General features: G+C 41.6%; 2 protein-coding genes across 8 annotated transcripts in view; one reads left to right on the top strand and one right to left on the bottom strand.

Moving 5' to 3' along the window:
• Window positions 1-2,305: 2,305 nt before the first annotated feature.
• On the top strand, window positions 2,306-9,584 carry szrd1 (SUZ RNA binding domain containing 1). 6 transcript variants are annotated; one of them, XM_072702105.1, is made up of 4 exons: window positions 2,306-2,456; window positions 3,535-3,581; window positions 3,954-4,226; window positions 6,485-9,584. In XM_072702105.1, the coding sequence occupies exons 1-4, from the start codon at window positions 2,409-2,411 to the stop codon at window positions 6,594-6,596; spliced, it is 480 nt and encodes a 159-aa protein (XP_072558206.1). In that variant the 5' UTR covers window positions 2,306-2,408; the 3' UTR covers window positions 6,597-9,584. The 6 variants fall into 6 exon arrangements, with proteins under 6 accessions (XP_072558206.1, XP_023687075.1, XP_023687076.1 ...); XM_023831307.2 differs by having other exon boundaries at window positions 6,482-9,584; XM_023831308.2 differs by having other exon boundaries at window positions 3,951-4,226.
• A 2,333-nt stretch (window positions 9,585-11,917) lies between these two features.
• Window positions 11,918-22,354, bottom strand: part of atp13a2 (ATPase cation transporting 13A2) — a 36,001-nt gene continuing 25,564 nt past the window's right edge. For both annotated transcript variants that reach the window (XM_072701874.1, XM_072701875.1), the window contains exons 21-29: window positions 22,130-22,299; window positions 20,436-20,528; window positions 19,785-19,864; window positions 14,416-14,568; window positions 14,073-14,169; window positions 13,475-13,698; window positions 12,726-12,877; window positions 12,409-12,581; window positions 11,918-12,221 (exon numbers count right to left, since the gene is read on the bottom strand). In XM_072701874.1, the coding sequence (XP_072557975.1) occupies window positions 12,054-12,221; window positions 12,409-12,581; window positions 12,726-12,877; window positions 13,475-13,698; window positions 14,073-14,169; window positions 14,416-14,568; window positions 19,785-19,864; window positions 20,436-20,528; window positions 22,130-22,299 (1,310 nt within the window). In that variant the 3' untranslated portion in view covers window positions 11,918-12,053. The remainder of the gene's footprint in view (window positions 12,222-12,408; window positions 12,582-12,725; window positions 12,878-13,474; window positions 13,699-14,072; window positions 14,170-14,415; window positions 14,569-19,784; window positions 19,865-20,435; window positions 20,529-22,129; window positions 22,300-22,354) is intronic.

Genomic DNA, 22,354 nt, shown 5'->3' with positions numbered 1-22,354 from the left:
CTTAATTGGAAAAATAAAATATGATTTTATTTACCATCACGTACCATCACGACAGTTACAATTTGACTACTGTGCGCACCAAATTCCCCGCAGCACAGATAGGCCAAGCGATGTTGCTTGATCACCTGCAGCCAATGATGGACAAGCGGCACCAAGCCACCTTCTGGCTAAATTGATTCAGCCAATAGCAGTGCTGTTTCCCCATCTCACAGAAGTGATACAAAGCTATTCCTAGATGGAAAGATTCACTGACTCAAGATTCAAGATTTTTATTTGTCACATGCATGAATGTAGTGGTACACCAGCAGTGAAATAAAATTGTGCTACTCCAGACTGTGCAATAATACAGGGTAGAAGGATAACCAAATATAAATACAACGAAATACATATTAACAAAAAAGTAAATTAACAACATAAAAAACCCAGAAATATATAAAAAAATATATAAAATTAAGGATAAAAAGCTATAAGAAAATAGGATAAATTTTTTAAAGTGCAATGACTCTTGTGATCATATTACTGTAGATCATATTGAGGCTTGGCGCAGTGTCAGTATTTATATGCTATCTAGTATTTATTACATCAGCAGCTAAACATAGCCAATAAGCAACTGAACTGCATGTTTCTTAAAACACTTCAGAGACCATTTCAAGTTATTGGTGATCCTCAAGCTTATCCCAGAAAAAAGGCAGAGTAAGCCCTAAAACAAAGATTGTCCAATCCAGGTCTTAGGTACCCCCAGACAGTGCACATTTTTGATCCCTCCCAGCTCCCAGAAGGCAGCAAAATATGGACTGTCTGATACAGAGCTGGGAGGGAGCAAAAATGTGGGCTGTCTCGGGGGCCCATAGGATTAGGTTGGGAAACACTGCCCTGGAAGACATTCCAGTGCATAACAAGGATTTCACACAAAATTGTACACTGAGGGCAATTTTTTAAAGACAGAGCCAGCATTTCTTTCAACAACTGAGAGGCATGTAGAGGGAAAAAGAGGCCATACACTGACCAGAGCTGAGGTGCAACAAAACCCCATATCTCTGGATGTGTGAAGACCTATTCTTCTCACAGAACAACTGTGCCACCCCTAGAAATGGCATTACATTAATATAATTCTATTATACAGTGTTACAATGTCAAATAAGATCAAAAACATATTGTATATCCAAAACAGGATGTGCTTAAATAATCATATTTAATACATTTTAGACTTTTAGGTTCTAGTAGAAACACTTAACAATATACTAATACGAAGGGCTTAATAAGGAGTAGGTCAACCCTTTTTTTCCAGAGCTCAATTGTTCTTGGAATGCTGTTAAGTTCTGAGTGGGATATTAGACCATTCTGCAAAAGGAAAAGGTGTTCACATTCTTTATATCTGGGGATTGGGGAGACCAGGGAAAGAGTCTGACTTCATCCTATAAACACAGTTAAATTCATTTAGCAGTGTGCCGGGGGGGGGGGGGGGGGGGGGGGACGCCTGACCAGGGCCCTGTAACCCTGACCAGGATAAATGATTGGAATTCTTTCAAATATTTCTCTTCAATAACTAAATTCATTACCATTACTTGTGTTATTTTATTTACTATGTATATTGTATACTCGGCACATCTGCAGGTCTTTGAGCAAGGCCCTTAGCCCCCAGCTCCCTGCCACTGGGAACATGATCACCTAGTCTAGGAGCTGCGCTAAGCCCCAGTGCAGTGCTTACACAGGGCGGTTCGTTCAGGTGTCTACTCCCAAGTGACCTACAGGAGGCGCTACAGGCACAATAAAATAAAGCTAAGAAAAATAAATAATTCAATCCACCACAACAACGGGCTTTTCTCTCTGCTGCGGTCTGGGAGGTAAAACTGCAGTCTGATGGGCAAAATGGAGAGACTCGGAATAAGTCTTAGGCTGCCTGAATGCTAAATGAGGACCCCTAACCGCTAACATGGCACTTTAATGCACTTTACATTATTCCTCACATCTCATTTTACATCTTCTTGATGTGCAATGCCCATCCCAGTCAGCATAGGCACAAGGCGAGAGGACACCCTTCGTGGCACACACACACAAACACACACACAACGTACAATTTTAGAGATGCCAGTTAGGTTAACCGCATACCTTTGCATAGCGGGAGGAAACCTGTGCAATTTGGAGAAAATATGCAAACTCCACACACAGGATGGAGGTGGGATTAGAATCCTTGACCCTGGGAATGTGAACCGTCATGCTGGCACAGAATTTAAGGTACTTACCAACTGTGACTCATGATTCATAATGGTAAAACAATTTCCCCTCCAGTACAGTAGGTAGCAGTATTACTCCAGATGATCCTCATGCTAGCTGTTCGCGAGAAGAAGAGTACGCGTGGCTGCGTGCTGCCATAGCACTCGGGGTCTCTGTGTCCGGGCGGTCGGAATATGGATGATGAGATCTCAGATAGCTGGGAAGATCCGGCAGAGGGAGGGGTAAGAGACAGGACTGTAGTGGGTACTCGCTATTTACAAACTCTCGGAGACTTAGGGAATACCCTGGGAAAGCATTTCAGCCATCGAGGCGCCCGTGCTGCATTAGACGTGGGGACGTAGCGAGGTGCGGCGCGAGGAAGTCGGCCGACACTTAAAGGGGAAGGACGGTGATTACTGCAGCGCGAGGAAGGCATTGTTCGTACAATTTTTACTTTAAAAGCGATACCTGAAGGTTTTGACAGTATTTAGCGAGTGATTCCTCAAGTAAAAGAATGTCGTGTGTGTATGTTCTTCGAAAAAAAAAACAATGAAGTGAAGCCGGTCTCAAACTCCTGTCTTGTGTAGCACATGGGCTACCGCGGCAAGGTTATCTAAATTTAACTTGGCTAACAGTCCTCCTTTCATTATCCCCGAAGTCGAAACCACTTTTTTCTCTCAACCAGCTTTATAAAGTTTATTGTTGTTGATATGATTTATTTGACCGCAGACTAATGAACGTAAGGCTTTTTTGTGTTAATTAGCAAGCGTTGGATACTTGGCATTCATATAGTGATACAGATGTACACCGAGGAGAAAGATGAAAGAAAAATATGTATTTAGTGTCTCTTGTTGTTCATTTAATTTTATCCTGGATAAAAAAAAAGTTATTTTTGGCTCATTGTACACGATATTTGGCTAGACACGCCCGACTAGGGAATCCCTACTGCAAAGCTTTCACTTAGTCCCCATCGTTTTCCCTACATTTTAAGAACATATATTGCAGGGTTAATTATTTTAATTTAATTTAAATTAATGACAAGTACAGCAACCCTAGCCATAAACACACTGCTCTGATGTGCTGAAACACAGTCCAGTCTGCGGTGTTCAAGCTCTGTGTGTGTGTAGTATGAGTATCTGTCTATCTATCTGTCTGTCTTTTATATCTATGATTTTGCTCGAAATTACATTATGCAATAGATAACCCACTAACCAAATCCTTTGCTAATCACTTAATTTTGTTACATTCTCTCTGTTTTGACTTTTTTGGATTTCTGGCAAAGCATGCCTGTTCACCTTTCCTCCTTTCCCCCGAATGCAGGAAATGCAGAGACGGGGGGAGAAATTGAGGATAAACCAAAAACATAGGTGGGTGTCACTAAGAATGATCTTAATTGCCGTCTGTCCAAAGTGATCCCAGGTATGTCTTGTCTGCGGATTATGTCTGTATATGTATAGACTGAGAAATAAATAGGGTGGAAATAAAGATGCCATGTAGTTTCACTTTGGAATATTTTGTTTGATTATTTTATGGGTTGTGACTACTGAAGTGCTGCATTAAGGTATAATGGTTGTAGGGTGGAGGAAATTGTTTAACACAGTGTCATTCTAGGGTCAAACCATGTCTTAGAATGGTTAACTGGTTTTTGTAGTACTGTTAGGTTTTGGTGCTTAGTCAACCCTTGTATAAGAGCAATTTTAACTAACCCAGTGACACTGTGATGAAATTTGCTCCAGCAGAATTTTGGACAGCGGTTCTGGCCACTGTCCCCTTAAGACCACAGCCATCGTGATCCAGGACGGCGCCCTGCCTGCAGCACCGCAGCCCCAGATCCGCATCTTGAAGCGACCTTCCAGCAATGGTTCGCTGCACCCCTCGGCCGGGCCCCCCCGACCTCTCCCTCAAGTGAAGTCCCTGGCGCAGAGGGAGGCAGAGTATGCAGAGGCCCGTCGGCGAATCCTGGGCAGTGCCAGCCCTGATGAGAGCCCTCAGGACAGCCCAAATGCAGTCAGGTAAAGACTAAAGACCTCAGCCCCACACTGGTATAAATAGCTGTCACATTAAACTGGATGTGAGTTTTTGTTTGTTGTTTTGGTAAAATCCACTTTCAAATTCAGTTTTCCATCTCATTGTGTATGTCGGACCTCTCTAATTAAAACTCACCGAGGAGTAACATTCTCATGGTCTCTTGGAGGTGACTACACACATTCTGTCACAGCCCAATCCTAGGCTGACCCGTTACACATACCACTCAGCCTGGGGGTGTCTGTGAGTTGTACAGTGGGAAGTATAGCTCGTCTGTATTTTCTCCAGGGAGAGAGCTCCTCACCTGAAGGGTATCGGGAGGTTTTCTGTCAGTGGACCTGTACTGATTACGTGGGGGTGGATTAACAGCTAACAGCTGTGAAAGCTCCAAATAATAATAGCATTTGCATAGTCATAACATCACTATGGTGTATGATCGTGTGACTGTTTGTGTGCCGTAATGGACGGCCATCAGTTCCAGGGAGTCCCCAGACTTGGACCCAGTGCTGCTTAGGATGGGCTCCGAGTGCCCCGAATCAGGACACAGTAGAACCTTGGAACTCCAATGCCTCTTAACTCGACCAACTCAAACAAGGGGTCTGTTGAATTGTGTTCGACGTCTACCTCGACCAAAATCTTGGAACTCGACTGTTCCTGCTAAAACTTTTAGGGGTCGAGACACATTTAACTCTATGAATTTGGACCTCGAATGGGTTAGTCAAGAAAAATCTAGCGGCAACTTGACTGAAAACTCGGAACAGAACAAAACAAAACAGACCTGTTAAAACTCGCATCTCTGATGGGCTGACAGAAAAGGCAAACGGACCTCCTGGGATGCTGATGTCTATGAATCGCTCTCAGTCTCACGGTACATCTGAGCCGATTTCGATGTGCAAAAGCTGTGTTCCTGTGTTCGCTGTGAATTTTTTTGTGCTTTATCTACAGTACATTTAGTGGTACAGTAATCATGACCCCTAAGAAAGTGAGCAGTGATAGCAGCAGACCAAAGGGGAAAGTAGTGAGAATAACTGTACAACTTATAGTGAAACTTGAAGGTGGTGCACGTGTGTCTGCTCTCGCTTCGGAGTATGAGAGTGTTGTTTATTTCATGTTTATTGCTTTTGTATGTGTGCTTTTTCATGTGTGTATTAGTTTTATATTGATTGTTAATGCTTTTTATCATTAGGTAGGTAGGTAGGTATGTTTAAATACGCAATCATTTGGGGGTCAGGAACGAATTAAACTCATTTACGTTATGTCTTATGTTGAAATTTGACTTGGACCTGGACCAAATTGCAATTCGAGCAACCTTCTGGAACGCATGGAATGGAACCTTGGAATGTTCCAAGGTCCCACTGTAATCTGTAGGATTGATTGTTATACTTAATTTTTTTCATGGATGCTTTGAACAATCCCATGAAGCCTTAAAATACAGAGAATCAGAAATAAATGGTTAATCACAGGCAAACGTTTAATTCTCATTTTATCACTGTGTAAAACAAAAGTTAAAATACTACAGTCTTCAGTTGATTACAGGATCCTCATACAGGTCGATCCTGGTGGTTTTGATGCAGAAGAAACATAATAGTTGGGAAGAGGTGTGATTTTAGAACAGCTAGTTTAAAATGTTTAGTAAGTCTGAGTCAGTGTCCCAATTTTTTCTTGTAAGTCGGGCCCTGTGTTCAGTTATCATTTTGTTGGAAAGCCATTTAATTGCTTTCCATGGCCTAACAACATCTTTGAAGGTTTGAAGAAAAACCTGACTTCTCTTTTGTTGACTGGAATGAGGCACTGAACACGTATTTCTGCACAGTTCTGTAACTTCTGTTTTGAGGTTCGGTCTGAATGTCCATAGATATTCTGCATAAATATTAAATATCAAAGTGGTGTTTTATCATTTATTGTGGTCCACATGTTTGCTCCTAACCCTGCCTGTAAATTTTCGTTGTGTAACTGAATTGGAGTGCACAGTAACGAATGAGCCATGCATTATGCCCCGTGCGATATGTGATGAGGATAATCACTGCCCCACTTAAGGAGCTGGTACTGTAAAAATAGAATCCTGGTTAATATTGTGTGGATGGTGCTGCAGTGGATTTTTTGTTTCCAAATATTTTGAGTGTAATGTGTCTTTTTTTTTATATGGACGGGTGAATGTAGCGACAAGCAGAGGCATGCAGGCTGTAGATGCATCCGTTAATTGGTGTGCACCAGTTGACTGTCGTCTTCCTCTCTCGCCCAGCAGGCCTGTAAGGATGAACACACCCCAGTTCCCAGAAGACTCCCGCCCCAACAATCTGGCTGTCCGCCAAGCTGTCAGCCCCGCGGGCACGCAGGGCCTTCGCCAGCGCAGATAGAACACACTGTCCCGCCCTGGGGGTGGGGGTGGGGGAGGGGGGGCATAAGCTGTAGGTCATCTAGGACAAGGAGGCTGCATATTTGGGGGCACGAGGGGACACAGTGTTTCCTCTCTGCCCTGGGTGAGGATGTCCCCCACTGCCCCCCCCCCCCATGTGGGGAAAGTGGGAGTGATGGGGCCGCACAAGAGGAAACGGGACAATGGACATGCAGGCCATAGGCAATTTCTCCCTTCTTTCACCTGACTACATGCACTGTGATGTTGCTTCTGCGAGACACTGTTCACTGTGATCCCCCCCCCCCTCCCCCCCCCACGTCCCATGAATTGCTTCATTACCTTTGTGTCCACCTCACCTGCCTCAGCTGGCCCACTGTGACTGGCACTCGGTTTCTGGACAAGGCAAAGCGGCCTTTGAGGGCCAGGCGGCAGGCGGGGGGCTTAGGCCTTTGTAGTCGGCCTGGTTTGTGAGGCAGAACAGCTGCAACACCCTCTGAGGCTAAGAAGCAGACACTGGGATGACGAACTGTCAGCCATAGATGAAAAAAGGATGGAAAAGTTAGTCAGCCAGCATCTCGTAGCAATATTAAGTATAATAATAATTATGATCATCCCTTTTATATACTGTCCACATGGTTAAGTTTAATTGTCAGTGTTTTCTTTTAAATTTGGTTTAACAATAGTCTGATTTTATAATGATAACCAGGTGGGTTTAAAATGGGTGCGACGATCAGGTGAGTGTTGGATTTGTGTACAGTGTTGTTTACAGTTGTTTTTAAAAATTCTTTTTGTCTTCCTTAGGCTCAGATTTTCTATTTATACATTAAGATGAAACAGCAACTAGAATTAAACATAATCCACTGGTAGACTGAAGTAAAATTTAAAACAGCTTTTCTGTTTTTTTTTTATTTGATAGTCATTTTAATTGAAATCAACAGGAAAAGTTTTTTACAGAACAATTTGTACCAGTGTTTGAACTTGGCATGTGGTGCCTAGAACAATTCTAATAAATGGGTATTCTGTGCTTGTTTTTGCTAAAGTTTTTTCTGCAGCATATTTTGATAATTTTTCTTCCATGTCTTGCAGATGATGGAAAGAATCTCAGTTTTGTTTAACTAGCACATTCCTTAATTATTTCCTGTATGTCCTGGTTTTCCTGCTTCCACTAGTTTTAACTGCCTGCAAGGACATTCTGAAGCTGGCTGACAGCTTTGGTGATCTCTTTGGGAAAGGGGATGTGTTTAAGCCCGATCTCTTTGGGAAAGGGGATGTGTTTAAGCCCGATCTCGTTGGGAAAGGGGATGTGTTTAAGGCCGATTTCTTTGGGAAAGGGGATGTGTTTAAGCCCGATCTCTTTGGGAAAGGGGATGTGTTTAAGCCCGAAAACATGTATAAACAATCAATGTCAGGAAAATGTTTATATCTTTACAATTACTTTTTACCGTTTGCCTGATTTTTTAATATTAGGGTGGTGCCTTTAGTTATCTGCAAATAATCATATTCCCAGATGGGGAATAAAAATGGTTTTGGTTGATTGCAGAAGACACTTGACCTTGTGAATGTGATAAGTCAGAATATATTTGATGGATCTTATTACTGCTTCACAAAAACATTATTTGAATGAAGATTTATGTCTGATTTCAAGACAAGTCACATCAAAAATGAAGCAGCAGCGCTAGATGACAGCAAAGGAAAGGGTAGCTGTAGAAGATATTTGGTCTTATGAACACAGTAACTCTAAAAGTATTTGAAACAGCTGGGAATATTGGATAGGTGATGATTTGGAACCTATTTCATTTTGAGATAAGTTGCATCAAAACTGAAGCAGTGTCACTGCAAAAACATGAAAAGACAGCTACAGACACAGATCCGGTCACACAAAGTTGGGCTTTTTATAGATTTTTTTTTTTTTTTTGAGTTGTGTAGGGGGTTCGAGGTTGGAGGGTGTGGGAGGAGTAGGGATTAGACTGGGAGGAGTAGGGATTAGACTGGGAGAGGGATGACAGGCCATCTGGGGAATACATAGTTGCTATTCCGACTGCATCTAGTTTGAATAACTTGACTGATGTTTCAGGTATTTTATTGCACATTATATGGTGTAATAAAATTATTTGCCATGTGTTAAATTTAAAACCTTAAGCCCCTGAAGTACCTTACTGTCTGTTTGTTGGATGTCTTGCTGGAAGAGTCAACTAGGTAAAGCTAAACCTTGTGTGCTGCTATGGCAACCAAAACTTGACAGATTTTTGTTTTATTTAAAATGATGGTTTTCTGCTTCTCAGTGTTGAACCAGTCTGTCATCACAAACGTACACAAATTTGTAATAGATTTCACGATCTTCGAACTTTGTTTAAATATTTATTAAATGCTGGAAGCTCCACAATTGCTGTTTGGCTGCTGGAGAATTTTTTTAATAGATGGTCTGTCAGGAGGTATGCATGATTTGTGAATGTAGGGTGTATTTCCAAAGGACTTGTTGTAGCATTGTGTTTTTTTTTAAATAATTTGCTTAGGGGACTCCACAATATTGCTTTAAAATCTTCAAATTTAACCTTTATATTTCACCTCTTGTGAAACAGGTCAAATTTCATAATTTTGTTATACAAAATAAATAAGAATTTAAAAACACTTTGGTATTATTAGAAGATGTGTGTAGTTTTGCATCAAATATGTCTTTAAAAAAACACATTACTGCATGCAAGCTGGAAATCTGCTGCCTTTTTTCATCCTCTTCTCCTCCAGGAATGACAGATGAAGCACTGAGTGGCATTTTCTCTCGAAGACTAAAGCTAGTGATTGCCTTGTATCTGATATCTCAGAAAACAGATTGTGGAAATATAATTACATTTGTTTCTATTTCAATGTTTTGTTTGCATGCGTATGAAGTGTATTAACCCTCCCACTGGCCACAGGAATGTTATTCAAGAGGTTTGGCGATTCTGAGTTTTCCATAGCGTGAGCTTTGTGAATAAAATTGAAGAGCAGTTGATATTGACTTTATTTTTAAAACGTTGTATTTAAAATGATAGAAATGCCTGCGAATCTAATACTAAATAGAAAGAATTAATAGAATCCAGCTTCCAATCACTTATGCTTCTCAGGGTAACACGGGGCACAGGGTTGGGGTGCAGCCTGGTCCAGATGCCAGTTCATCGCAGGGCAAACACTCAGTCATACACTATGGGCATAAGTGCCCTTCTTAGGACTGTGGGAGGAGACCCAGACAACCTGGAAAGAACATGCAAACTTACACACACACGCATACACAAAAGAGGCAGAATTCAAACCCTCAAGCCCAAAGCTGTGAGACGACTCACAGAGCCCCTCTGATGCCCATTTATAGAATCAAAAATGAGAAAACATAATTCTCCAATGATATATACTGTAGTATATAATTATATATAATTATAAAAATCAGTTCTCCTCATATCACACTGGAATGGTGTGATTGTGCTACACATCATTCAATGCAAATTGGAGCCAAAAACATAATTGCCTAATTGCTGAACTAGTAATAAGACACATCAGTGGTGACACACAATGGGGAATTGAAAAAAGTTCCAGGAATATCATAAGGACGGAAACGTGGTTTATTTATTACAACAATGCCTTCGATGGCATTGTTCGTGTGAAACTACAGCTTGACGCAGAGCCGTTGCTAGACATTAATCTCTATCGTGGTACAGACCCTCCATTACTCAAATCCATTAACACCCCCCCCCCCCCAGGTGTGCCTGGAAGATGCTTTCATCAAAGAGTTTGACAGGAAGAAGTGAGCACCATTCAGGAAGTGACATCCATGCAGGACAATTCCATCGTATGTGCTTAAGTATTCCATTCCTGGTACAGCAAGCACATGCTTTAAATATGACCGATTAATAGCACTTTAAAACAGATTTACCGGGGTGAAACCTCCCTCCACCCCGGTCAACAACTTTTACCGTTATCATCGCTGCATCCCCCCCAGTAGACAACTATCATTATGGGGCCTCTGCATGTTAATGTGCCTCTGATTGGCTGTCTTGCTCCCTTGATTTAAATGCCATTGAGAACATTGAGAATGGTCACATTTACCGGAAATGAGATGCCAACACACATCTCTGACCAGCACCCGGCAGGCTGTGGTGGGTACTGTGGCTGAAAATGAGAGATGGACAGATAGATCTGGAAAGGGCAATAATGCTATTTGTTAATTATGTTACTCTATATTATTTGATAATTATACTTGTTCATTGTTTGATTGTATAGCACACTGAGAAAAAAATAATTTATCTGCGTCATAAATGTGCAAATTTATTTTTGAAAGAACTTATATTTTACCCCCGAAAGAGAAAAATCTCATGTTTTTTTTTTTTTGTATAACGTGTCTGTTCAACAATAAACGCAACCCTGCCTGATAATTATGCACAAACTGTAGAGTGGGGTGTCTTCTGGGACTTGAACTGCTAACCTTCACATTGTTTAATCTATGTCCTTAACCTCAGCATAAAATAAAAAGTCCATACACCCGTCTTCCATAATCACATACCTGACAGGACTACGGTGGGAACACTTTGGATGTGATATCAGGGCATTGAGGACACGCACACACCGTAATACTCAGAGGAAACACACACATACAAGGCGAAGATTCAACGCTACATCCCAGAGGTGCGATGTAACAGTATTAACCAGTAGCACCATGTATCACCATATCATCCCTTATGTAAAATGTAATCTAAAAATTGACATGGAATTCAAATGAAGAAAGATCCTGAAAAAATGAGTTTGAAGGTATTATGCTTCGAGGGGAATGTTATAGACCAAGTATATATATATATATATATATATATATATATATATATGGTAGGAAAATTAAAAGAAAAAACTCAGTCCCTTAGTATGTTATGTATAGTCAGTATTGGTGTGGTAAATACTACCGCACTATACTCCACTGTGCAGCAGGAGTACTTCCTTCTTTAGTATAGTTGGCCCATGGATCCCCCATTATTAAAGGTATGAAGTCTTCAGGATATCCCATATGGTGTAACTACAGTGTGTGTTCTTTGGTCCTAAAACCCTGCACTAGTTAAAGCTTTAGAAAGATACATGGATTTCTCTTATATTTGGCTTTTATCTTTCTGATTATAGGAAGCACAGGTTAGTGCAAAAGTATTACTGAACAAACTACACACACTGTCCTACTCCATCACACTGGAAATAGTTAAAATATTGATTAAACACACTTTATGTTAAACTTTGTAGGGCACAATTCTTTATCCCTCATTTGAAGGGAGATATATGATATTGTACACGTACAAATAATTCACATACATAGCTGCATTATGATGAGAAAATAAACATTTAATGTGATAGATTAAAAACATATAGGTGACAGCCCAAGCAGAAGGCCAAAGTACTGCTCAGATTTTGGCAACAAAATCCTTGGTTCTCCTGTCAAGGACTGGGATCAGTGATGCTAACTTAAGCCAATCACAGAGCACTGTGTAGGCGTCAGGGTCTGATCAAGCGGGGGCCAGGAGAGCACATCTGACAGGAAGGTTTCCAAACGCTTGTACAGTTTTCTGGACTCCTTCTTCCGCCTTAATCTTCGTAAGCAGTCCAGTGCACCCTTGTCAATGCCAATCTATAAATAACAAGAAGATACATCCACATGAAATGTCTACTGTCATCGCAATCGGGATAAAAAATGGAGGCAAAAAGCATGAAAGGACAACAGCGTCAGACTCAGTATATGTGGTTCGAATCTTAAAAAAATCTTCATTACAACCTAAACGCAGACTGATTGGATAACAGGTAAAGATGCTACTGACCTCCAACAGGTAACAGGTGAACAAGTTGAGCGCGGCCAGAGCTACTAACAAAAGCTTATAGTTCATGTCCGTGACTTCGCTCAGCTTGAACAGCCTTCGCAGGAAGGGCACTGGATACAAGACCAGCCAGCTCATGGCACCAAAGAAGAGCAGCAGGAGAAACACGAACAGCACTGGGCCCAGAGAGACAGAGTGGACACAGTGTCAGCGGAAGAACTTCGCAAACACTACCGCGATAAACCCGGATAATATTTCAAACACAAGAAACACACAGCAATGCGTCCAAAGGAAAAGATCTGCCATTGGGTGTTTCTTACCATTAGCATAGAGAGCTTTCTTATATGGATACCCTTTGGTTAGTACCACAGCCATAATGATGTACTGAAAGCCAGACAGGGCAAACACACTGGTGTCCTCAAAGTTGGGCAGGTTGGCTGCCCCAGTTACAGTCGAGTTGAGTGGAATATACCTGTGACAGATATGGGAGATCGGTTGTGGTATCATACAGGAGGTGCTTAAATTTAAAGTAAATTACAAAGCTTACACATTTGATAATTGTTTCACAATTCCGAAAATGAGACAAACTGCGATACAAATGTTCGCAATCTCAGGTCGTGGTTCCAGGACACAGAACCGCAATACACCCCCCCCAAGCCATTGCCACCGCTGCAGGTTTATTTTGTAAATGCTACACATTACACCTATTTTAGTGTCTTTCAACTGCATATGTCACATGACTATTTTGGTCCAATCATAATCGAGTGTTTATGGCCATAGTATAAGCTAGGTTACTTTCCTTAGCTCAAGATGTATAATAATAAAACCCAGAATTTTTCTTCCCTGTCTTTTCCTTATTTATCCCTCCCCTCAACAAAAAAAAAAGATCTGAAACAAACTATGCATTAGGAGCATCGTTACACCCTTAACATTTACTCATTTATAAAGACTGATGTTATACTGACGCAATCAGGTTACAGCATAATAGCAAGATGGAAGCAGCATCTGCTACACTATGAGTGACGTTCACATAGATCTTACTCCCCTCTTAAGCCCCCTTGCCTCTCACCAGCTTTGAGTCCTGGTGATGAGAAGGGCAGACACCTGAATCAGCACCAGAAGCACAAAGTGCACCAGCAGGCTACACAGAACCGGCACGCTGAGCAGGCTGGCGGGGGGGCGCCGGGGGTAGAGCTCCGCACTGGGCCCCCCCATCCCCATCACAATGGCCAATGATGTGACCAGCACCAGGTCAAAGAACAGGAACTGCAGGTCGCCGAGGTTGGTCTTCACCTGAAAAAGGGTGGGACAGATGCTGTGAAGCTCAAGTGTCTAGGACGAGTGAAGCTACTGAGCACAGACACAAGTAGCTAACCCAACACAGGAAGATGGTGGCGCAGGAGGTAGTGCTATCGTTCGGCAACCAGAGGGTTGCAGGTTCGAGCCCTGGTTCCTCCTCACCCCATCAAAGTGTCCTTGAGCAAGACACTGAACCCCAAATTGCTCCCGGTGTGCAGGTTGGCGCCTTGCATGGCAGCCTCTGTCACTGGTGTGTGAATGTGAGTGTGGATGGTGAACGTGAGGCATGAGTTGTAAAGCACTTTGAGTTCTCGTAGGAGTAGAAAAGCGCTATATAAATGTAGTCCATTACACAGACACGCACTCACAGTGTAGAGGATGAGGACAGAGGAGAACTGGATCAGACTATAGATTGCCATGTACTTGAAGAGACTGAAAGACGTCACCAAAGAACATCTTCCTTCCCTGAAAGAGAAAGGCTGTACATGTAATTCAGGAATGAAGACGTAATTAGCTTAGACACTTTGGAATTTTGAACTCTAATGATCAAAAACCATATTCGTCAGGACACAAAGGTGATAATAATAATAATATTGATTTCTTCAACTCCTTGCCTATTCTTACTGTGACATTAATGTTAACACATCAGTAATCCTCAATGAAAACAACCTGCATTATTCTTATTACAAACGCTGGAGATGTTTTTCCTACCTAATGAGCAGCGGCACACAGCTGATGCTGTCAGAGCTGGACGTGAAGGGGGAGGCGATGGACGCCTCTGCCTGGGACAGGGACACCCCCGCGTCGGCCGCCTTCAAGGCCCCGCAGTCATTGGCTCCGTCCCCGCACATTCCCACACAGTAACTGGCAGCAAGAAGGCAATCCCTGCCATTTTTACTAAACATTTATGAAGATGCATCTTTATCCCTTACTAGTTCATTCTTACATTTCTTTTAATAATGACAGTTTATTTGGCCAATTTGCATTTATGAATACAGGTAAATGGGGATTATTTTGTTTTTGCATTCCCCATCTCTCTCTCCCATCTGATACACACATGGACACTATAGGTGTAACAATTTATCGATTAAACTCCACATATCGATTGTTCAGACCACAATACAATTCAATTGATTCAATTAACAAATATCGATTAATATCATTAGACCATGATGATATGCCAAAATGCTGCTGAACAAAAAGAATCTGTGAAAAAATCTCTCATAAGAACATAAGAACATAAGAACTATACAAACGAGAGGAGGCCATTCGGCCCATCGAGCTCGCTTGGGGAGAACTTAACTAATAGCTCAGAGTTGTTAAAATCTTATCTAGCTCTGATTTAAAGGAACCCAAGGATTCAGCTTGCACTACGTTATCAGGAAGACTATTCCATACTCTGACTACACGCTGTGTAAAGAAGTGCTTCCTTAAATCCAGTTTGAAATGTTCTCCCGCTAATTTCCACCTATGGCCACGAGTTCTTGTATTTGAACTAATGCTGAAGTAACTATTCGGTTGAACAGCATCCAAACCTGTTAGAATCTTATAGACCTGGATCATGTCCCCCCTCAGTCTCCTTTGCTTGAGGCTGAACAGATTTAGCTCAAATAACCTTTCCTCGTAAGACATTCCTCTAAGACCAGGAATCATTCTTGTGGCCCTACGCTGCACCTTTTCTAAGGCCGCTATGTCCTTTTTAAGATATGGTGACCAAACCTGTACACAATATTCTAGGTGAGGTCTCACCAAGGAATTGTATAATCTTAGCATTACCTCCCTTGACTTAAACTCCACACACCTGGAGATGTACCCCAACATCCTATTGGCCTTTTTTATTGCTTCCCCACACTGGCGAGAATGAGACATGGAAGCATCAACATACACACCAAGGTCTTTCTCATAATCAGCTACCTTTATTTCAGTAGGTCCCATAAAATACCTGTACTTTATATTTCTGCTCCCTACATGGAGTACCTTACATTTGTCTATGTTAAATTTCATCTGCCAGGTGTCAGCCCAGTCACTAATTAAATTAAGATCCCGCTGTAGCTGCTGAGCCGCTAGTTCAGTATCTGCTACACCACCCACCTTGGTGTCATCTGCAAATTTCACCAGTTTACTGTATATATTGGTGTCTATATCATTTATGTAAATTAGGAACAAAAGTGGTCCTAAAATTGAACCCTGCGGTACCCCACTATGAACGCAGGCCCACTGTGACATCGAGCCTCTTATAACTACTCGCTGCTTCCTATCCGTTAACCAGTTATCAATCCAAGTCGCTACAGTTCCTAAAATACCTGTCGCTTTGAGTTTAAGTGAGAGCCTCTTGTGGGGAACAACATCAAAAGCCTTTTGGAAATCTAAATAGATGACATCATAGGCCTTCTTATCATCAACTTCCTGAGTAGCTTCCTCAAAAAACTCCAACAGATTTGTTAAACAGGATCTACCTCTCCTAAATCCATGCTGGCTATCCCTCAAAATGTTATTTGAGTCCAGGTAATCTACCATTTTCTCTTTGATTATAGCCTCCATAACTTTACCAGTTATACAAGTTAGACTGATTGGCCTATAGTTTGACAAATTACTTCTATCCCCTTTTTTGAAAATGGGCGTTATGTTGGCATGCTTCCAATCAGAAGGTACCACACCTTCAGATAAGGATTTTTGAAACAGTAATGTTAAGGGTCGGCAAATAATATCCCTCATCTCTTTTAACACTATAGGTAAGATGCCATCAGGGCCCTGTGATTTATTTATTTTGAGCTTAGCTAGGCTTTGCAAAACATCAGCTTCAGTTATATATATATTAGTTATAGACGATGTTGAATTAGTAATAAGAACTGGTAAGTTACTAGTGTCCTCGACAGTGAATACCCGTGCAAAACTATCATTGAACTCATTTACTATGTCAATGTCGTTTTCAATTATAAGACCCTTACTATCCTGCAGATTAGTAATTTCAGCTTTTAGAGCTCTTTTAGAGTTAAAATACTGGAAGAAACTTTTAACGTCATCCTTAGCCTCCAATGCGATCTTCCTTTCGACATTCCTTTTAGCTCGTCTAATGTCATTTTTTAATTCAGCCTGTAGATTTAGATACTCTTGCTTTATTATGTCATCATCAGTTATTTTCCATCTCTGGAACAAAGCCCTTTTCCTCCTTACTTTATACTTTATGTCCCTATTAAACCACCTAGGTTGCAATTTCCTAGATTTATTCTTGCTAGAAACAGGTATGAAGTCCTCTTGTACTTGCAATAATGTGCTTTTAAAAAATTCCCATGCCTCTTCAACAGTTTTGTTATTTAACTCCATCCAGTTCACGGTTTCTAGTTTTAATCTCATACAATTGAAGTTAGCCTTCCTAACATTATATATTTTTGATTTGGACTTTGCTCTTCGGGCACTAAACTTAACCTCAAATTTAACCATGTTATGATCGCTACTGTCAAGTGGTTCTAAAACATCTAATTTACCAATCCTGTCCTGGTTATTAGACAAAACAAGATCAAGAATGGCATCTCCCCTGGTAGGGGTGTTAACAAACTGAGTAAAAAAACAATCCTGTACTAATTCCACCATCTCAAGTTCATTTTCAGAAGAGCCAGCAACAATGTCCCACTGTATCCCCGGTAGATTAAAATCACCCATAACTACCACATCATTTTTATTGCTCATAATCCTAATATCACTGTATAACAATCTGCTTTCCTCAGCAGCTACATTGGGTGCTCTGTAACAAACACCGACAATTAGGCTATTTGAGTTTGTAGCATCTAATTTTACCCATATAGCTTCCGTACTTTTACTTATATCAGTAAGCTCCCTTGCCTGCAAGATTTCCTTTACATATACTGCAACACCACCTCCCTTCTTACCTATACGGTCTTTACGGAACAATGTGTAACCATCCATATTATATTCTTGTCCATCCTTATCACTCAACCACGTTTCAGTTATTGCTATAATATCATAAGAGTCCAATGAGATAAGAGCCTCTAAATCATGAATTTTATTCCTAATACTCCTGGCGTTTAAATACAGACAACAAAGGGTAGGCTTATTACAGTGCCTACTTATAATATGATTTTTTTGGGCTTTCCGTTTCCCCCCAGTTACATACTTAACTAACCTCCCTGCCCCCCCAGTCCCTAGTTTAAACATTCCTCAACTACTCTACAAATACGCCTTCCCAGTACACTGGTTCCCCTCCGGTTCAGATGCAACCCATCCGGCTTGAACAGGTCCCACCTGTTCCAGAAGGTCCTCCAGTGCCCCATAAACCTAAACCCCTCTTTCCTACACCATCCTTTTAGCCACGCATTTAATCTCCTTATCTCAGCTAACTTAGCCTCACTTGCGCGTGGCACGGGGAGTATTTCGGAAAATACCACCATGGACGTTCTGCTTCTAAGCTTATTGGCGACTTCTATAAATTTATCCTGCAGAACAGCCCTTCTACCCTTGCCTATGTCGTTGGTGCCAACATGCACCACGACAACTGGATCCACCCCAGCTGGGGCCAAAAGCTTGTCCACACGATCTGGAAGGTCTCCTACCTGGGCACCAGGCAGGCAAGACACCGTACGGGACCCTCTATCACGCGTGCACACATAACTGTCTACTCCCCTAATAATTGAATCCCCCACTACCACAACCTCCCTCTTTCTGGGGGGAGGGGGCTCCTCAGTGCCCAAGGGCCCACCTGCTTCCCCAGTCCCTTCCGGCTCTAAAGCTGGAAGCACCTGAAACCTGTTAGACACAGACACCTCAGGTGATGCCGCCTCTGTAACGTGTGTACGCCTTTTCCTGCGTCTACGACCTACGGTCACCCAGCTCTCTCTTACTACTACTTACCAGAAGAACTTCTGCCTGAACCAAGTATGAACTAAAAACAAGGCGAAATCGAAGTTGCTCTTGGGAGGTCGAAAAACCACAAAAACCCCCTCACAGCAGGCTACTGCCGGAGCGGGAAAAAAGTGGAAAATGTCCTCCCGGCCCCGACTGGCGACCGAGCAAAGCTCAGGAGCAACTGTCCTTTTCCGACGCTTGGTAGCGATACCGACGTTAGATGTTGTTAGTTATAATCGCCCCGCGGGTGTTCGTTACGGAGTTTAAACGCGGACAGAAAAACGCCGCGCACGCGACACCCGCAGCTCTCCGTCGGTAATAATCGCGCTGTTGATTAACAGACAGGACAGACAAGCACTCACGCTGACCGAAATAAGAACAATAAATAGAAATAAACAGCCACCCACGTAAACAGGTAAAGCACACAAACACTCAAAACACTCCAAAAAAACAATCCCAAACAATCGCTGCAGCTCAACACCACTCTCTCGCAGCAATCCCAGCAATCCTCGCAGCAATCCCAGCAATCCCTCAATGCAATCTAGAGACTCTCCTTAGTAGAGATCAATAAATTACAGTACACTTTATGTAGTTCAGTACACCTGTATCCCTATGGTGTCTAAGAGTGAGCTATACATATCCAAAAATAGTTTTTTTGTTGTTAAAGTACAACTACAAGACAGCATGTTTCTTGGGCAGACATTTTTTGTGTTTTTGAGACATATATAGTTTGTTCAACATATGTTAAAATGAAATTTTTTTAAAATTCAAATAAATTCCGCTAAAATGAGCTTATGTTTCATTGTATTGAAAATATTGATCATGTAATACTGAATCGAATCAAACTGTATTGCATTTCAAATACAGTGGAAACTGCTTCTAGTGATCAGATCATGTCAGGTCAGGTCAGGTCAGGTCAGGTTGGGGAGAATGCGCTGCTGTAGCGCGTTGCCGATCCCACCACATGACGAAATGTCTCGAGTTCCCGGCCGGCAACCCCCCCAGGCAGACACACGGTCCAGTCCCACCCTCCGGAAATGGCCATCCATCTGCCGCAGCCAGGTATTACATGTGTGTCCCCTCGGCCTGGTCCAGTCACTCGGGTCCTCAGCAATGAGGATCCTGCGAGCCGGATCACCCTCATGCATTTTCTCCTCCTCCCCTTTCTTTCATTCTTTGTCCTACCTCTCCCTCCCTTTCTCCCTCCTTCAATCACTCACTTGAGTTTCTGCAGCTCAGTGACCAGCCGAGTCTTCTGCTCTGGAGACATACGAGCATAAACTGTGCCTCTCATCAGCACCTGCGTGTACGGGGGCGAGGCCAGCAGAGAAGGGTTAGGGTTGGGGTTAGGGTTGGGCAGTCAGAGGAAATGTTTAAAGCTATTAATCTGGGTAGTGAGTATATATTTACTCAGAAAGCAGCACAATCTAATGTATGCAAATTAACAGTAACAATACAAGCTAACAGGAATTTCTTCTATTCCTCAAAAAGTGACTGATGGCTGGATGGACACCGTTTCAGTTCCCAAACCTCTCCTCAGGGGCACCTCAGCCATTCCATGCATTCGTTACATTTCACCACGAGCTCACTTAATTAATTTACTTAGTTAAATAACTCAGTGAGGTATTGATTAGCCATACAAGGTTTGCTAGTGGTCGAGTCAAAAAATAGATGGGCATATTGGATGATTGCTGCAAATACTGGGGTGACATTGGGAGAGGTTTTGAAATGGCTAATTATGCTGGCACACTTTGATAGACATCAACAGTTTTATACCAACATGAAGATCATTTAGACATTTTCACTGAATGCTTAAGACTTTTGCACAGTACTATATATAAAGGCCTCACAGTTCACAGTTTCAATGTTACCTTGGGTAGGTGTTCAGGAAAGTGGTCACAAAGGGCAGAGAAAGACTTGCCATTGATGGCCAGGTGATACCCGGAACTTCCTTGGTAGAGACTCTATGAATGGAAATAGAAGCTTCATGAAGTTGCTTTCAATGGATTGTGCAAGAGAAGCAAATCTGCTCTATCAGTTCAATAGTAAAATATATAATGCAACTGTGAGAAGGTTAGTGGGACATTGGTGCCAATTCCAGGACTGGGGTTTAAAATCCCTCCTCTGCTCTGGGTGTGAGGTGTATATTTCATATGACGTGAATGCATGGTAAATTCTAGGGATGTCATTGTTGAATATTCAAATATTTCAAGAAAGCATATAAAATAAAAAAATCTTAAAATTGAATAATCAATGAGTCATTTTAAAAATGATTTAGCAGTAATTAGTTGTGATTCATCCGTTCTCTGTTAAGTTTGCAATTTATTCGTTAAGAAATCTCCCTCCACTGTTTTAGCATGAGCTCTGCATCCGCTCTCCAAGCCAATCTATCGTTTTTGCCCTGCCTCACTCATACTGTGGTGCGTTTGTGATCATTTTTTTTAAAACGAGTGAAGTGAACAAGCAAACAAACAATGATCATTTGTCTTTCATTGCATAGAAATTCGCTGGATTCATAGAGAGGATAGTGAGGGATTTGTCTGCACTGCTTTGTGTTTGTTGGCACGACTCGCGGGAACAAGTGTAAGGGAATCTGATTATGCTGCTGCCGCTGTTAATTTTCTATGTACATTTAGATTATCATGGTTGTTGTAAAAATGTCCTTGAAATTAATGTTATTTAAAATTTTAAGAACAAAATTTCACAGAAGAGTGTATTGTCAGTTTGCCAGTCAAGACTTTTTGCTGAGTTAACCAGAATGAAGTACTGACTCGCTTTCCCAGTAAATGATTATTTATTTTGCTTTATTTTTGGGAGATTTACAAGTCCTTTTTTAAAATTATAAATATCATAATATTTAATTGCAAATATTTCAAATGTGATTTTTTTTTCTCCTATACCATTAAGCCCTAGTTTCAAGGCTAAACGCTCCAAATTATGTCTCATTTTATAAGGAAATAAATTAATTCATTAGCCTATAATCCAGAGATTATTGTTAGGATTGTTAAAAATAAAGAAATCACCATTTGCTGCAACTGCCAAAGGCACAGGCTATTAAGCGTTAATGTATGCTACTGCACTTGAGCTAATTTGAGAGTTTAAGTTTCAATTTACTTTTTAATGTTTCAGATTATCCTTTTGCAGAAACAAGTAACGTCGTTTTATACGGCAAAAAATAAGTGTTTTGATCTGAACTCCGCACACAGTTCTCTGGATGGGTTGGGGTTAGGGTTAGGGTTAGGGGCTCATCAAATACTATTTGAATAATGACTGGCCAAATTTGACTAGTAATTTCGCCTGAAATGGCCATCCCTAGTAAACTCCGTTTATATGGGTTAGACAAACAACCCATTTCCACTGCTAACACAATGAAAGTTGCCAGCAATAATTATTAGTACATTATTACCATTTTGACTTCTCACTTCTTACCAGTGCTGATACATCTGTAAGGTACAGTTATATGTCTTTAATGCAACAGTGTCTTTGATGGTTATTAATTTACAAGTCAAGCTGAAGCGATCTGCACTGGAGATTTGGTATAATGCAGTTATTAATGTGCTATTACCTGCGCACAGCCTACTTGCAGAGTCCCAGTGCTGTTTTCTCCCATGTGAAATCGTAGCGTTGCCAGTGAACTGGCACCAGGGGGGTTGGCTTGTACAAAAATGACTCTGTCATCTGATGGTACCATGCCACAAGTCCGGGCCACATTCACAGCAGTCAGGATGTTGTCACCTTTGGAGATTCAAGTGTGGCACTATTAGAAAGGGCTTACTGGACTGCACACATG

The sequence above is a fragment of the Paramormyrops kingsleyae genome, chromosome 18 (assembly GCF_048594095.1).
Source record: "Paramormyrops kingsleyae isolate MSU_618 chromosome 18, PKINGS_0.4, whole genome shotgun sequence".
Lineage (NCBI taxonomy): Eukaryota > Metazoa > Chordata > Actinopteri > Osteoglossiformes > Mormyridae > Paramormyrops > Paramormyrops kingsleyae.
Note: the sequence above shows the minus strand (reverse complement) of the source record. Positions and strands in the feature narration are given on the sequence as shown.